The sequence below is a fragment of the Zonotrichia leucophrys genome, chromosome 14 (genome assembly GCF_028769735.1).
Source record: "Zonotrichia leucophrys gambelii isolate GWCS_2022_RI chromosome 14, RI_Zleu_2.0, whole genome shotgun sequence".
Classification (NCBI taxonomy): domain Eukaryota; kingdom Metazoa; phylum Chordata; class Aves; order Passeriformes; family Passerellidae; genus Zonotrichia; species Zonotrichia leucophrys.
This window is the reverse complement of record NC_088184.1, coordinates 12,502,779-12,518,756: the sequence shown is the minus strand read 5'-3', so window position 1 is coordinate 12,518,756 and position 15,978 is coordinate 12,502,779. Positions and strand designations below refer to the sequence as shown.

At 39.7% G+C, this 15,978-nt stretch overlaps 1 protein-coding gene and 1 long non-coding RNA gene across 4 annotated transcripts in view; one reads left to right on the top strand and one right to left on the bottom strand.

Moving 5' to 3' along the window:
* The window catches only part of SDK1 (sidekick cell adhesion molecule 1), a 387,510-nt gene that overhangs the window by 263,189 nt on the left and 108,343 nt on the right, over positions 1 to 15,978 (bottom strand). For all 3 annotated transcript variants that reach the window (XM_064725525.1, XM_064725524.1, XM_064725523.1), the window contains exons 3-5: positions 15,319 to 15,478; positions 9,805 to 9,911; positions 5,434 to 5,581 (exon numbers count right to left, since the gene is read on the bottom strand). In XM_064725525.1, the coding sequence (XP_064581595.1) occupies positions 5,434 to 5,581; positions 9,805 to 9,911; positions 15,319 to 15,478 (415 nt within the window). The remainder of the gene's footprint in view (positions 1 to 5,433; positions 5,582 to 9,804; positions 9,912 to 15,318; positions 15,479 to 15,978) is intronic.
* On the top strand, positions 5,852 to 7,919 carry LOC135454231 (uncharacterized). Its single transcript, XR_010442043.1, has 3 exons — positions 5,852 to 5,961; positions 6,301 to 6,580; positions 6,780 to 7,919. It is a non-coding gene; the product is annotated as an uncharacterized LOC135454231 (long non-coding RNA).

Sequence of the window (15,978 nt, the reverse complement as noted above, 5' to 3'; positions counted from 1 at the left end):
CACTTTCAAAGAGTAATGCTATTAACACTTCTTTCACAGTCCATATTTTCTTTCTCAAAGTACGTTTGTCCCCAGAAAGCAACAAACTCATAAATCAATTTCACTGCTAGCTGTGATAAGTAAATCATACTTAGAGCAAAAAGGTTTCCTTCCAGTGACACTTCCATTGCCTTTGTTTTACAAATTCCAAATCTATGATTAATAAGGGTAGTAGCACATAAAATGATTTTGTTCCTTATATGTGATTATCATAGGAAAAACAATATCCAACAGTCAGATTTTCCTCCTAGACAGTGATCTTTGAAGTTTTATTGAAATTTACAGCTGCTGAAGATTGTCCTGGAAGATACTGTGAGCAGCTGAGGCCCATTAAGGCACAATATTAGTTCCAAGCATCCACTTTTTTCTAGCAAAGATATGGATTTTACACTGCTACTGTAATGGCAGCAACTTCCCCTGGCTTATGAAAAAAACATACATTACAAAACCCTCTGTGGTTTGCGGTCCAAACTTGTAATGAAACATATTGGTCAAATCCCAAAATGTGCCTCTCATCTCATCAGCTCGAGTGCCTCTCATGGGAAGAATCCCCTTCCAAATGAGCCTTGCTAAAAGGCATTTTCCTTGGCAGCACCGTTTCCTTCCTGCTGTCCCTGTCCCACCTCTGAGGGCTGTGCTGCTGCCACCCACCCTGCACTCAGCATCCCCTGGTCCCCAGGTGCCACCTCAGTTTCCTCCCCTTCATCAAACCAAACAACAACAATCACCTCAGGAAGATGAGAGTCTGAATAAATTAATTCCTGACACATATGTTTGAAACCTGTGGCGAACAAATGATGTGCAGAGAGGAAAGCAGCGAGGTTGGATCCAGACAACTCAAACAGCTCTGGGAAATAATGCTGGGATTTGCTTCCCTGGGGTGCTGCTGTTTCCCTCTGCTGAGCACGGTGATGGCCACAGCAGCCCTGACAGACAATGATGCTCACACAGCCCCTGACAGTGCCAGGACTCCTCAAACTGAGCACTCCAAGAGATGATGGGAGATTTCCCTACAGTCCTTCATACCCATGCAGGCCTTGGGGACAACACTGAAACTATTGGAAGATGATTCCTGGTGCTGCCTGAAGCTACTCAGTGCAGAAGTTTGGTTAAATAAATTAATTACAGAGTGGTGGTGATGAATTTTAGCTTAAAGGAATAATTTAATTCTAGCAAATAGTCTTCTTTTTCAGGTAACTGACTGACCTTAATGTGGAGTCTGTGAAAGGTACATACAGATAAACCAAATATTATAGGGTTTTTTCACATCTGATTGCTGAGAGGCGTCACTCCATGATGTTACCAGACAGGAGATCTGCAAATTTTATTTTTTTAAATTATTGCTCAGCCAATACATTGCAGAGTTGACAGTCTATGAATTTATTGTTCAGTAATGATAATCATCATGATCTTAATGAAAGTATTATCCAGTGTATGTGAAAAGTAATTATGTGCAACTGGCTTAAGTTGTATGACAGGCTGGAATTTGCAGAGAGATGCTCTGTGCCACTAGAACTGCTCACAGAAAAATGAAGTAGCGTTTGTTTTAAAGCGAAAAATATATACATGGAACATTAAGTCAGCTGCTATCATCAAAGCAAAACCTAATCTAATGCTATTATCAACCCCAAATTTGATGTATTATTCCTAGATACCTTAATTTTTCTCATATTTTAATGCCTACTTAGCTACAACTACTTTTTTTTTGAGGCTGCCATTAATACACTTACAATTTTACTTTAACAAATGCTGAATAAATTTGCACCAGCTTTGCCTATTTGCAAAGTATTGTGAGTGCTCAAAACCACAGCAAGTCATGAGAGAGTCGCTTGCTTGATGTGTTTTAATTTCCAAGACCTGCCAGCAACTTCAGTCTCTAAGAGTTAATAATGACCAAATCCATCCAGTAATGAATTGATCTGAGTGCAGAACACAGATATTAACCCTTGTGTACCTGAATAAAGTGCAATCAAACATTCCTGCCTAGGGGGATGAGTGCACTTTGAAGCTTTTTGGTTCCTCAGGAGTTAATGAAGGGACTAAACGTCCATCCTGCTGAAAGGGACACCCCAGGAGTGCCTTTATACACCAAAAATGAACTGTCCTGTTTTGTGTCAGACATAATTCTGCTGTCAAAAGACATGAGTTAATATTCATCTAACTGCAGCCTACATGGGGAAGAGCAGTTTCACTGTAAGGAAGTTAATGAAGACAGTAATAACATCTGCATAGAAGTTTTCTTCTTAAAGAAAGTGATTTAAATGAATTGATGGCTGGAATGAACCTTTTCTCTGAAAAATCCTTCACTTAGAGAAAGGTAAAAAACCCTCTAAGAGTGCTAAGAATTTAATTCCTCAATGCCACAAGTGAAAGGCAATTGTAGACCTTGATGGTGCCACTGTCCTTTGTGCCTCTCCAAGGTACTGTTTGTGCTCGTGTAAAGAAAGTTAAATGTTCTTTGCTTTTAAACCTGATGAAGTACAGGCAGGCAAGGCAAGCAGAATACTTGATATCCCAGAGTAGCAATTTCTTTTGATGCAGTCACCTTTAGAGAGCTGCTAGTTTTGGTAAGATGTGCAGGGAAACAGGCAAAATCATCCCATCAGTCAAGAGCCTGGATAACAGTGCAGCTGTAACTCCACATTTCTCTGCTGGTGTGTTTGGAAATGAACCTGTCTGGGTGTAATGTGAAGTCTCTCCTAGAACTTCTTGGGGAATGTAGAATAATAACAAACACCTCAAACCCTAATTCTTCTCCTTGCTCATTTTCTCCTGTTCTCAGGCCCTGGCACAGGTTTCCCAGAGATGCTGAAGAGCTGGCAGGGCCTCTCTCCTAAGTGTCCTAAATAGTGGTACACATTGAAGGAGAAATACATCAGCATTTAGCACCTTAAAGCTGCCTAGGAAAGCCTTACCGCAGAGCCAATTAAATGACATTCCTTGAAACATCTTAAGAATTTCCTATTTTTTATTCTCAGAACTAATGTTACTTTTGATCTTTAGTACTTCTCACCTAAGGACAACTCTGTTCCCACATCTGTGAGATAAATCCATACACACAAACATGAGGATCATTTTTATGGCATAAAAATAGTGTAGTGTTAAGCACATTTAAGGCTTTTGCATGAGTAAGGCTTAACTCTACCAACTATTTGAATGAATTTCACCATAACCACCACTGTTCTCTCTATTTTTAGCACTGTTTATGTCCTCACTCCTCATGCACCACAGCAATGTCACTCCTAGAAGTCATTATTACAGCTGACACATGAAATTATGGCTGATTGATTCAGCCAAATCATTGTAAGCTTGTTTAAGAGCATTAAAAAAGCTTTGTATTGATTTAGCAATATAAGGTACTTTTAATCAGATTAAAGAGCATCGTACAAGGTGGTTGTATCAATTTCCCTGATCAGTTTAGCAGGAGATCCAGTGAGATTGATGCATCAGCCTAACTGGATCACTGGCTAAACTGATCGGGGAAATTGATCCCTCCAGGTGCACAAAAAGCATTTGAAATGCACAACTTGCTCCACAGGTAAGAAACAGTTCCCAGAAGATATTTCTCCATTTCTCACAGTTTTATATGCATCCTCTCCACTTCCCTGTATTTACAGGGCTGCCATATTTACTGCCCAAATTTCATGGACAGCAAGATGTGAGTGGAAGCTCTCTGATTTTTTCAGTATTTTGAGACCTACTGCACACAGAGAGCTCTGATGATTGGTGTGTGTACCATAAATCTGTCACCTCCTGAACGTATCAGACTCACTATGCACCATCTATCAAACTTCCAAGCAGGCTCACACTTCCAGCATGGGCATTCCAGCTGCTGAAGTACTCAGAGGTTCCTACACAGATCAGACAAATGTCCTCAAGTGTCCCTTTTAGACAAAATTTCTGACCAGAGAAATGGAATTTATATGGAAACCTTGAGGTGTATTTCAGCCTTGCTGTAGCCAGGGTTGCAGTTCTCACAGTTAGAGGTGATTTTACCCCAGCAATCCCAAAGGGGTAAGAGCAAGAGGAAAGCACAGCAGGAGAAAATCAGGATCTTTATATTAACAAATACATGACATACACAGCTCTACTTGCAATTTTCCCAAACTGTCAGAGAACTCAGGCCAATCTCATTGTCAGGCCCTGCAGGCTTGGCTTGGTCACTCTGCTCTGTTCCCTGTAAGCGTCCCCAGGAAACTCTCAGATATCAGGATAACAAGGCCTTGTTGCTGTCTGCAAATCCCTGATCTGTGTATTCTCAGCATCGACAACACAAAATTTGTAATGTGGCACAAGTAGATCCTTAATGGTTAATAACTCAGGATTTGTCACTTAGCTCTCTTCAGGAGATTGCCCAGGAACCCATTGTTTCATCTTCCAGCTGTTTCCCATCAAATTGCTATTAAATTATTCATAAATTATTACATTGTTTCTTCACATCCCTGCAATACTAATTTTAACAATTTCAAAGCTACTCTAATACCAGCATTCAGATTTCAAAAAGGCAAATAGCAGTAAAATATACTGCACAGATTAGAAAATTCAAATTTAAGAGAAGTTTTCCCTCTCTAATATGAACTCTAAAGCACTCCTGGAACACAGCAATATCCCATCACCATAATTTGCTAGCACATCTATCCCTTTGAACACATGAAAATGTAATGCACAGTTAAAAACTAACTAGCAACATTCCTGGCATTTCAACAGCTTTCCAATAAATGAGACAAGATTTAATCCACATTTTTTAATGTTACAGCCAAGCCCTTCGGTCTCTGAATGAAACTGTGCAGATAAAAACATGGGCTGGCTTCATAACTGTTTCAGAATAGGATAAATGAGCACACTTTGAGATAATAACTAATCAAAATGCAAGTAGTGTGTCATTAGGGATGAGCTGCTAATTAGTAAAAAATAAATTAAATTGTCATTGTTGGCTAAAAAATAATGAAAAGAAAAAACAATATCTAGAAATTTATTGTGAGGAAAATAGTACTAAGCATAACTCTGTAACAAACCTCACAGATTCTAGTTTTAAAAGAAAAAAACCTCAGAATTCATTAAGTTAGTGCACTCAAGTAAACATAATGGAGAGAAGAACATTCCTTTTTCCAAAATGTATCATGGAAATGAATAGCGTGAAGGAAGCTCAGACATTCTGCACATCCAGCCCCTTATGCTGCACCAGGACCATTAAAACCACATGAATTATTTTGTCAAACTGCTTCAGAAGTTCAGAGACAGTCTTAAAATAGTAATTTATCTCAAACTTAGTATGAACATCACTACTTTATTCTCTTTAAACCTTAATTAGTGTACTTAAAATGTAAGCTGTGTTATCAAATATAATTAATCATATTTTAGGGTGGGTGTATTTTGAGCTTTACACTGACTTACATTCTGCTGCTTGGTATAATCTTGTGCCCGTCTCTAAACCAAGTCACTTGGGGCCTCGGGTGGCTGAGGATGTGTGGGAAGTTCAGAACAGCAGCTTGTCCTTCAGTCACTGTTTTTCTCTGGTCTGTGTCCATGAAATCTCCCATGTCTGCAAATAATAAAATAAATTAAAAAATTAAAAAGAGAAGTTTTGCCTTTCTCCCCATTTCTTTTCAGGAGGCAGAGAAATCACCACGTTTGCCACTGTGGAGGGATAGAATGTAAGAAAATAAAGATAGTGCAGAAGGTAGTCTCACACCTGAGGAGTTGCAGCTGTTCTAACCACCAAAAATTAGGAACAGGCCTGCCCTTAATAAAGGTCCAATAAGAAGATGAGTGCTATAAAAGAGTGGGTTAGCTGGGTGAGGAGGGTGATGGAGTTTGTTGGTTGTGCTGTGAGGAAGAAGGAGTCAGTGTGGTGAAGTGCTGTCCATGAGGAATCACTGAGCAGGGATGGGAGCTTTGCAATAAGATGACAACATCGCACTGGTGATTACTCATGGGACACTGTGGATCGTGGGACAGTTTGGAATTTGGGGATTTTGGCTTATAGAGGCAGATGGAGGAAACCCCAGTGCTGCTGCTGCACACAGGCAGAGCATCCATGAGCAGCCCTGTGTGGCCCCTGTGCTCTTGGGCAGTAACTGAGGGGTTTTACTAAAAATGATGTTTTAATGGAGGTTTGCTTGCTTTGGTTTTTCATTTGGTTGGATTTTTTTCCAGACAAATCCTTAATAATAAAAAAGAAACTCCTGCAATTCAAAGGGATGCTCATGGTGTAAATAAATGCATCCTTTTTTTGGTTATCTTTTTGTTTTTTATCCACAGCTACACAAACAGACAAGCAGCTCTTCCACTGCAGCCAGGCCAACAGAGTCAGACCTAGGCAAGGATCCCAAAATGATCCTGGAATCCCAAGGTCATGCTGGGGGCTGCCAGCTCTCCTGGCATGACATTTCAAGGTCAATAGTGCATCCCTAGTGTTGGAGAGCAGCTTTTAACAAAAGTTCTAAAGGAAGAAATGCTGCTACCCTTGCAGAACCTCTGCCTCTGCAGGCTTTACTTCACAGGCAAGTTCAGGTATCTGGAGAGACCTTGGAGAAATTCAGTGAGTGTTTTTTTCTTGTTTTTCCATTGCCTTTTGTACTGCATTCTTATCCATTAAAGTGAATAGGGGCTGCAGGCTCTTACTTCTTCACCCTCCAAAGAACTTCTCTGCATTTTAATTTGATTTAAACTAGGAAACTGACACATGCACAACAGAGAACTCTTCTAGCTTCTGTCACCGAATTCCCCTTTTTTTTAAGGACAACAGGGTTCTCTACAAATTCTGTGCTGCAGAAAGGGATGCAAAGGACACAGAGAAGAAATGACTACTATCAGGTCTGTGAATGGGCAGGAGATGAGAAGAGACAGAACAAGAGCAGAAATTAAAAACACATGGTATTTTAAAGAAGCTTTAATCATCTTTGTGGTTTTCAAGTTATTTATTCAGACATAATCAGCATTGTACTTCCTCTGCTGCTCCAGATTCCTTACAACTGTAATCAGATCAGCTACTTGAAAAGAAATTTCAAACTGCGGAGGTGGATCTAATTAACTTCACTGTCGTGTGATTATTTTAGTTTTCACAATACAGGAGTTTTTAAGCCCATCCTGTAATTAAGATTTACTCAGCAGTTTTCTCACAAATATCTGTTCCCATTCAGTTAAGTAATATGTTAGCATGTGTTGAAATATTTTTTAAATTATTTAACAAGTTCCCTGCTACTTCAGATATCTAGGACATGGAAAATACCTCAGATCTTTCTCAGTGCCATTATAATTACACCTTTCAATTTTTCACTAGAGATCTTGAGTTGAAGTGTATTGGGAAGCATCCTCTACTCACTGGCAAAAATAGATCGTTTATTGTGAATCTGTCTGAGTTAAAAGACTAACATTTCAAACCCCATAAGTTTTTGATGAGTGGCTAAGATGATTTTAGGAACCCCTTGGAATGTTCCTTTCTGATATGCTTTGAAGAATAACCAAAAAACAATATATGATAAAATATCAGGAACTTCACTACATCCACTCAGCTTAAATAAATTAATTTATATAAAAGCAATTAAAACACAGAAAACAATCCCATGGCATCAGTAGCTACCCTGAGTGAAGGGGAAAGGGGTTATTTAAAACTTGTAGAACACTTTAATCTACAGGAATAAAGTGCAAATCTGACTGGCAATTTCACTACAGAAGCCATTGATGTCACAAAGACTCAACACCAAAGGTCTCCCAAGTCACACAGGATCTGGTTTGCTTTCCCTGTCTTCATCAGTATAAAGAAATGAATAAATGAATTAATACATAGACTGCTTAATTCACACAGATTTAAGAGAGAACCTTTAAGCCTCCTTCAGGGATCCAGAAATTAAATGGGGGGAAACTAAAACTGAAGAAAATTGCACTTCTTACTCTTTCCAGAACAGCCAAACACACACAAACCAGCCTGGAGAGACAAAACTCTGCACTGCAAACCTTCCCCCCTTCAGAGAGGAATGAAGTTGGCATTTCAGGAGACAGAATTCTGCAGCAGCATCAAGGAAAAGCATCCCTGTGTGTCCTTCTCACTATTGTTCCCACCAGGGCTTCCTGAGGAATTGTTCCCTGCACTGTGCCAATACAACTGCTTGCACAGCTGGGTCGGGAGGAGCTGGGAGAGAACTTTACCAGCCCAACAAAAGAACTGTTGCTCTTTTAGGAATTTTGGAGAAGTCTCCCAGCCCACAGCTGCTCAAACGCATTTTCCTGCTGAGCCTAAAGGGGAGTGAGCTCTACTGCAGCCCAGGAGTGGGAATGGTTAGTGGGATGCAGGAGGAAATGGGCACATTTTTCCCTGGGACTGCTACCAAAGCCTTGGTCCCCTGAAACCACACCTGGAGATGCAGCTCCAGAGGAATCCAGGCTCCTCCAAAGGCTCAGTGCTGCTCAAGAAGAGGAACCTCACCCTTCCCTTCCCCTCTAAACCCCCTGCTTGCCCCACACCTCACTCAAAGTTCTGTTCACTCACAGCAGCTTGCAGTAGATCCTCTGTGACCTGACAGAATTCACTAAATCTGCAGAGGAGTATTTGGAAAAATACTTGGAAGGGTCTGAGCCAGGTCAGAGTGAGCCCATGGTCAGAAGCCAGCAGGGGCACAAGGGCTGGCAGAGGTCAGGGAAGGAAAACGCCATTTTAGCAGCAGTTTATTTTTACTTTAGCTCCCAGCAGCTCTGAAACAATAGGGAGACCAAACATTAAATTACTGATATCACTGACACTACAGATATAGTAACAAAATCTACTGTATGCAGTAAACTGATGAACATGATACCAAAACTTACATAATGCCATTTGCAACTGGTTTTATTTTAAAACACAGGAAATTCCATGTAATTTCCCTTATTGACATACTGATTAACTTGAATCAGTTCATTCAAATTGGGTATCTAATAAATAATTCAATTTCTTTAAATTCTGCTTATCAACTGACATTTACTACTACTGAATTTCCAGTTACCGACCCCGACAAGGAGGAATTTGATCCAGAATGAGACTTCTTAGGCACAGCACACAAATCTGTCTCTTAAAATTTCTTTTATGCTTTTACTTTGGGAAAAAAAATAGGCCTAACTTTTTTATTATTTCCAAAAATGTTACTTGAATTTTGTTTTCTACAGGTTAACTGGAAAAAAGGGAAATCAAGGGTATGTGATCATTTCTTATGTCACGTTCACTAGCACAAACACCTGAGAAAACTAACTTAACCTTTCCAAATGGCAGCTGGATTTCAAAAATTCTGCAAAGTCCAAACTGAAGTGGGGCAAACACACTGGGGGGCTTTGCTCAAGAAAGGTGTTGAGAACAGAATTTTAAAGTTTTGTTGCAAAACTGCTGATTTTGTACTTCAAGGATTAGGATGTGAAATCTTCCTGGTGCTATTCCACCATCCCATTCCCTTTAGGTGCTGCTGTTTTCCTCTAGAATTTTTCTTGTTGTTGCTGTTGTTTTGATAGTTTTGTGCATGGCCTTCCTTAATTCCATAAAGTATAACAGTTCTCTCATGCTACAGATATCTCCAAACAATCTCATTTTCATGGCTTTGAACAGCTCAAAGACTGTGTTGCACTGCTCTGAGCTGCTGCCAGATGACAACTGAAGTATGAAATTCTTATGAGGCGGTAATTGAAAAAATTTGTTAAGCCTGATATTTAACACCTGTTCAGACTGACAAATGTCATCATACATCAGGTTTTTTACCCCAAAAGAAGCCAATGAGTCACAGAGTGACCCCCACTCAGACATACATGCCACTTGGACTTGGGATCTCCTCTGCAGCAGTGCCCCCATCCTGTTCCTCACGATGCACTGGTAGAAGCCAGCATCAGCCCTCTGCAGAGCTGGGATGATGTACCTGCAGGGCAAAAGGCACAATTAGAGAGCACTTCTTCCTGGTTTGCACTTTGTCTTAAATGCTTATTGTATTTTTTCTTACAAACAGCATTCCTGTGTAATCTCAGGTCTTTGGTTACAGTACTGTCTGTTACATACAGGTTTTTAAAAAGCAGCCAACACTAAATGCATGAAAATACCTTTAAGTCTTCAGTTCTGTCTATGATAAATGCCAAGTATATAAAAAATACACATGAAAGACCGACTTAATTTTTTTCCCCTAGTTTTCTCTACATTCATTCATAAGGGAGAGCAGGTAATTAGTTCAGAGAAGCCACAAGAAGCTTAAGTGTAGGTATTAGGAAGACTTGCAAGAAGTATCAAAGCTTTCCAATGAAAGCTCCACTGTGTGACCACTGGAACTCAGGAATCCTGGAAGTGCCACCTTGTGCTGTACTTTGTGTTTGCTCTGCCCTTCAAACACACACTCAGTCCACTAATCTCACCTTCCTCATTCAGCTACATCTGATTGCTCAACATGAAAATGAGCTGATAGGCACAGTTTTAATGGGAATAAAACACATGAATAATAGAGATAATCCTGCATTAAACAAACATTAATCACAAGTGCATATTCCCCCAGTCACCTTCAGGAGATATTATGGCAGGATTAATGAAAGTCTTTATGGAAGATAAGGAAAAGGAAAACTGCTGAATTTTAATCTTCTAAATTTAATTCCACTAAAAGAAAACATTTCTTCTTAGACTCAAATATATTGAACACACCCACGAGCTTAATGCCTGAACAGGATCAGGGAGCATAAAACAAAAGAGGCAGAAGATTCTGGTGTCATCACAAAACACAGCCCAGCAATTGGGTTACAACACCAAACGCAGGGGACACAGCAGAGCCCAAGAGCATGGGCAAGCTTCAGACATCCCTGGGGTTTCCAGGAGCCCCTGGCTGCCCTTGGATATGTGCTGTGGCTCCTGTGAGCTCCCCAGGTCACTGCTGGGACCTGCCCAGGAGCCACCAGCACATTCCCTCCCGTGGCTGTGGCCGGAGGAAAAGGAGGATTCCAACCTGTGCTCTGTACAGGAGCCACAGCAGCCCCAGCACACAAATAATGACTCTGAAGCAGGAATGTTGTTTCCTCTTGCCTGATGAGCCTCACCATGGGGAACAGAGTGAGAGAGCAGGTGAAAATACAAAGGGAGAAATCAATAGGACAGGAGGCTTCTCTAGATCCTTACAAAATCATTTCCTTCTTTGTCAAGAAGAAGATTGTTGGAAAACATCATTATTTAAAAAAAAATAAAAAGAACTGAAGATTGTGACAAATACTGAAAATGAATTTTTATAGTTCTTTTTACCCAACAGTTATACAACAACAATCTTCCTTTCTCCCATGAAGATTTAGTGTCCTACTTGGCTAATACCTTGTCTATTAAATTAAGCCAAAATTAAAGGCCTCTTTCCTGAGTATTCATCTGCACCAGGACAGTAATGCAGATTTAGTTTTGCTGCCACCAGGACAAAACAAATCAATTAGATCAGAAGTGTCCTACTTTGGTTTTCTTTTCTGACTTATTAAAGTTTCAGCAGGAAACATTCTTAACATGTTGCCTGAAGAAATGAAAATCTTTTAAAAATTTACAGTGAAAATCCCATCTACTTTGGAAATTCCAAGGCAGCCAAAACCTAGAGCAGCTGGATTCTCAGTGGACCTACTGGGTATAATGTGCAGGTACAGCAAGCAAAGTTAGAAGAATTAAATGTGGAAAAAAGAGATAGGACATGTGTTAATACTGTTTGAGACTACCTTGAAAATTGCAAACCTGGGCAAGGGATAAATATTAATGGAATTTCTGATTCTGTGTTTACAATTTTAAACAATCTTTATGCACCTCATATGTCTTATTATTGTTTTAAAACCTACTTTTCTATTGACCTTACAGCCTTGATACTGCTTTTTGTGCTGTGCTTTTCCCATTCCACTTGTTTTCTGACTGGCATGAAGAGATATAAATAGGCTTTCTAAGTTCTAAATAAGACTTTCTTTCCCTGAATGAACTGAAATCAAAGGTTAATGCAATTCCTTTCAGTGACAAGACAGAATTTTGCTTTATTTTTGTCTATGCTCAAACTTTGGAGACATATCTTCCCATTGTGGAGATGTGTCATGGTTTTGTATGGAGGCTTCTTGACGTTCCTGGGAATGTCTGCAAGGACTTTGGAAAGTCAGCCCTGACTTTTCCCTCATTTTAAATGGCACAGCCAAGCAGAACCTGGAGTTTGGGAAGGTTCTGCAGAGAGATGGGAAGTGACAAGCGGAAAAGAGAAGCTTCAAGGGGAGTCTCCCTGAGCCTGATGTGCTCCATCACCCCTCTGCAAAGAGCTCCAGGAGGGAGTGGCATCAGCCACTTAAGGAGAAATCCCAGCCAACACTTACAGTTCACTCCTAATCTAAAATTTAAACTCTCATTTTAATTTTAAATGCCCTAAGAGTTGAAAGTGAAGCTATAGGCTATGGGATTTAATAGTCATAATTATGGATACAGAATTAAAGTTAAGTGTATTTTATTAGATATTCATGTTACTTTTTATCTACTCAAGCTTTCTAACAAAAGACTTATGGATCAACTGATGTCACTTTTAAAATACAGAAGAAAACTGAAATGTGTCCATTGTTAAAACATAACAATTAGATACTTTTAAGTAGTTTGGTTGAAAGTGTATGGCTGCTTAGACATGACCATAGTTTCTTAAATTCCAATAAATCAATATCTTTAGGCCACAGAAGTGAATATGACAGACACACCTGGTCAAGAACTTAATTCAAAAGAAAACAAAGGGAGGAAAAAAAGAAAACAGAAAAAAGGCACTGCCTGAACATTAAAGTCTCTTAACCTATAGACACGACCAAAATTGCTCCTGCAGTCAGCAGCATCGATTTGTTATCATAAGGTGGATCTCAGATCACAAAGAATTTCTAAGGTTGTTTTATAAACACTTAACACAAAGTGGTGCATGCACAGTCACTGTAAACACTGGGCCGTGCACACAACCAGCCTCGTTAGACAAAGAGGAGCTGCTCACTCAGGGTCACCAATGTCACAATGCAAAGGCTCCAATTAGTTCTTTACTCACTTGGGCTGTTATAATAATATATTTCAGCCTGTTACAATGTAGACATTACTTTAACTGAGACACACTAAGTAATATCAATTACCAAAAAATCTTTGATTGATGATTCAAATTGCAGCAGAAGTCACTTACTCAGGAAGATTCGTGCATTTAAACAGGCTATTTACCCAAGAGAACTGCACAGCAAACTGTTATGGGGTCAAAGGTTAAATTCTGCAACTGCAATTTTTATGTCTGAGCATATCTTTTCCTTGCTTTCATTCATCCTAATGCACCTATGTCATTTTTTGGAAGCTTAAAGCTTTGCATTTCTACAGAATCAAAATCCTGTTTAGCTGATCTCTGGCTGTGGTGTAGCAGTAGGGATGCAATTTCTAAATTAATATTTTCTATCAATAATATTATCATAAACCAGCAGCTTCCTCTGCGCCAGATCTTTTAATGAGAAATAGAAATAACAATATAAAAAATGCAGAATTAATAAATATGGTTGGAATCATGACCTGACATTCACAAGAACAAATTAAATGCAATATAAGAAACAAGGGACTGACTGCAGGTATGTGCACACACAGCTTGGGAAAGGTGTTCTAATAACTGACTCCCACTGCCATACACAGTAAAATTCCAATTTTGTATTGGGATGTCCACTTGTTTAAGAAATACCACAGCACTCAGGTCTTATTTCAAAATGTCACACATTCTTACCCAGGTTTCTCCTAATACCATGAAATGTCATCTCCCGGTGCCTAGCACACCTACAGGGCTGGAGTTCTAACCTTTGCTTGCTGCTCATTCCATGTTCATGTGTTTGTCCCCCCACACCATTTTTCCTCCCTCTCTCTCAGCATCTCCCATGGTCAAGGGCTGCTTCCAGCTCCTTCTGCCCAGCCACTGCAACTGACTCTGCTGCCATTGATCAAAACAAGTGGCATTTGCACAAAGCCATGCTCAAACATTCTGTGATTTGTTGTGCTATTAGAGATCTTTTCATTTTCTAGAAAGCATTCACAAATCTCCTCTTTATGTGTGTGTGGCTCATAATCCACCTCCCAAAGGCTTGAAAGCAGCAACCATGAATAGATGCAGGGACTCAGGACTAAGGGGGCTCCTCCAAATCAAGTCTTGCATTTTTAGGTAACTTCAGATAGAACTAAATGCTTGGGTTTAAACAGTTGCTAAATACTTGAAATGCTAAATGACCACCACAAGTTTTAAAAAGTTTTTTAAGGGAATTTTTTCCCCTACTACTCTGTAAATGTAAATAACATCAAAAACAGAACTAGTGCTGGGTTAAAATTTTGAAAATCTTTGAGAAAATTAATTATGTATTACCTTGTGTAACAATATAGAACTTTATCTCATTATCTGCATACTAACTCATACTGTAATTTCTGTCTATAGTGATAGGGCATAACTTTTCTCTACCTTAAGCCTTGTGTCCCAAAAATGCAGTATTTAGCTTGCTTTGCAAAAGGCACAGGTGTTCTGTCTGGGCTCTCTCTGTCACACACTCACCCCTCACAATGTCTGAACTCATTTGGCAAATTCTACACAATTAGAAAGCACCAAATAAGTCGCATAAAAATTAAATTTCCATAAGGGTACAGAAATTTCTGTTTGCACAGAGAAAACCCAGTCAATCCTCCCACGTGAGAGAAAAGCAGACAAAACTTGGCTGTCTGGCACGTTGGTCCTTGGCCAGCCATGAGCTGCCTATCAGTAGGAATGAGCTCTGATAAGCCAGCTGTGGTTTAGCTCCTGTTTGATGGAATGTCTGTGGGATGGGGAGGGAGGTCCTGGGGGCAAACTGCACAATCATTAAAGGGCAGTTTGTTAAACTATCAGCTCCCTTTTGGGATTGCTAGAATTGAAACAGAAAGTTTTGTGTGGAATTTAAGACAGACCACATTCCTCTAGATCTGATGGAGACGGACAGTCCCAGCGAGCTTGGCTCTGTTCAAGGATGAGTTCACACATCATATGTAACATTTAGCTATGGAATGTGTCTCCTATTTATCACAAACACAGGTAAAAGTTACATCTCCAGCAAAAGGCACCTCTTAAAAATTCCCCATGTTTTGAAGCATTAAATCTCATTTTTAGCAAAGGAATCTCATCTGTTTACAAAATCTACTCTTCTTTCATAATAAACCCCGAAGTCCCTGTGTCTGTATCTACAAAGCTCTTTGAGGCATTGGGAAACTGAGGGGGTGGGGTTTGGTTTGGGGTTGTTGTTTGCAATTCCACTTGCAGAGGTGATTATATGGATGTTATTTACTTGTATTCACTGGAGTAGGAGGTGATTTCACTGTCGTTGTGCAACCACTTGAATTCCAAGGGCCAGCTGCCTTCGGCAAGGCACGTAAGGACCAGTCTGTTTCCTTCCAGGTGGATCTGGGGCAAGCCTGGTTCTGTCTTGAAGAATGGTGCAACATCCCCTGAAATACAAAGGAAAAAATAGGTTTGGAGGCTACTTAGGAAAATAAAGGAGAAACTACTGATATTTAGCTAATTTCTCCTCAACACACTCATGGTAAAACAAGAAACAACATGATTCAGTTAAGGCTTGCACTGGTGCATTCATAACTAAGCTTTATCTTTAGGGGCAGAATTACCAAGATCTTGATAAACTTTGTCCTTGCCCACTCAGACAAGCTTTTGTCCATGTTTACTCTTTCCCCAGATGAGAATTCCAACATTGTCTGCTGTGGCAGGAAGTGAACAACCCTACTGGCTTTTTTTCCCCCTTCTCCTTTCTGAGGATTAAATCTACTCAAAGCTTTTCTTTTTCTATCCTTTTTTTAAAAAGTTTCTTGAATAGAAACCAGAAGTGTAATCTTGGATAGAAATGATTATCACAGCAGGAGAAGTCTCAGGGTAAATGAAGATTCTTGATAGGGAAAAGAATTTAGAAAAAAACACCTCACAAGTATTTTTC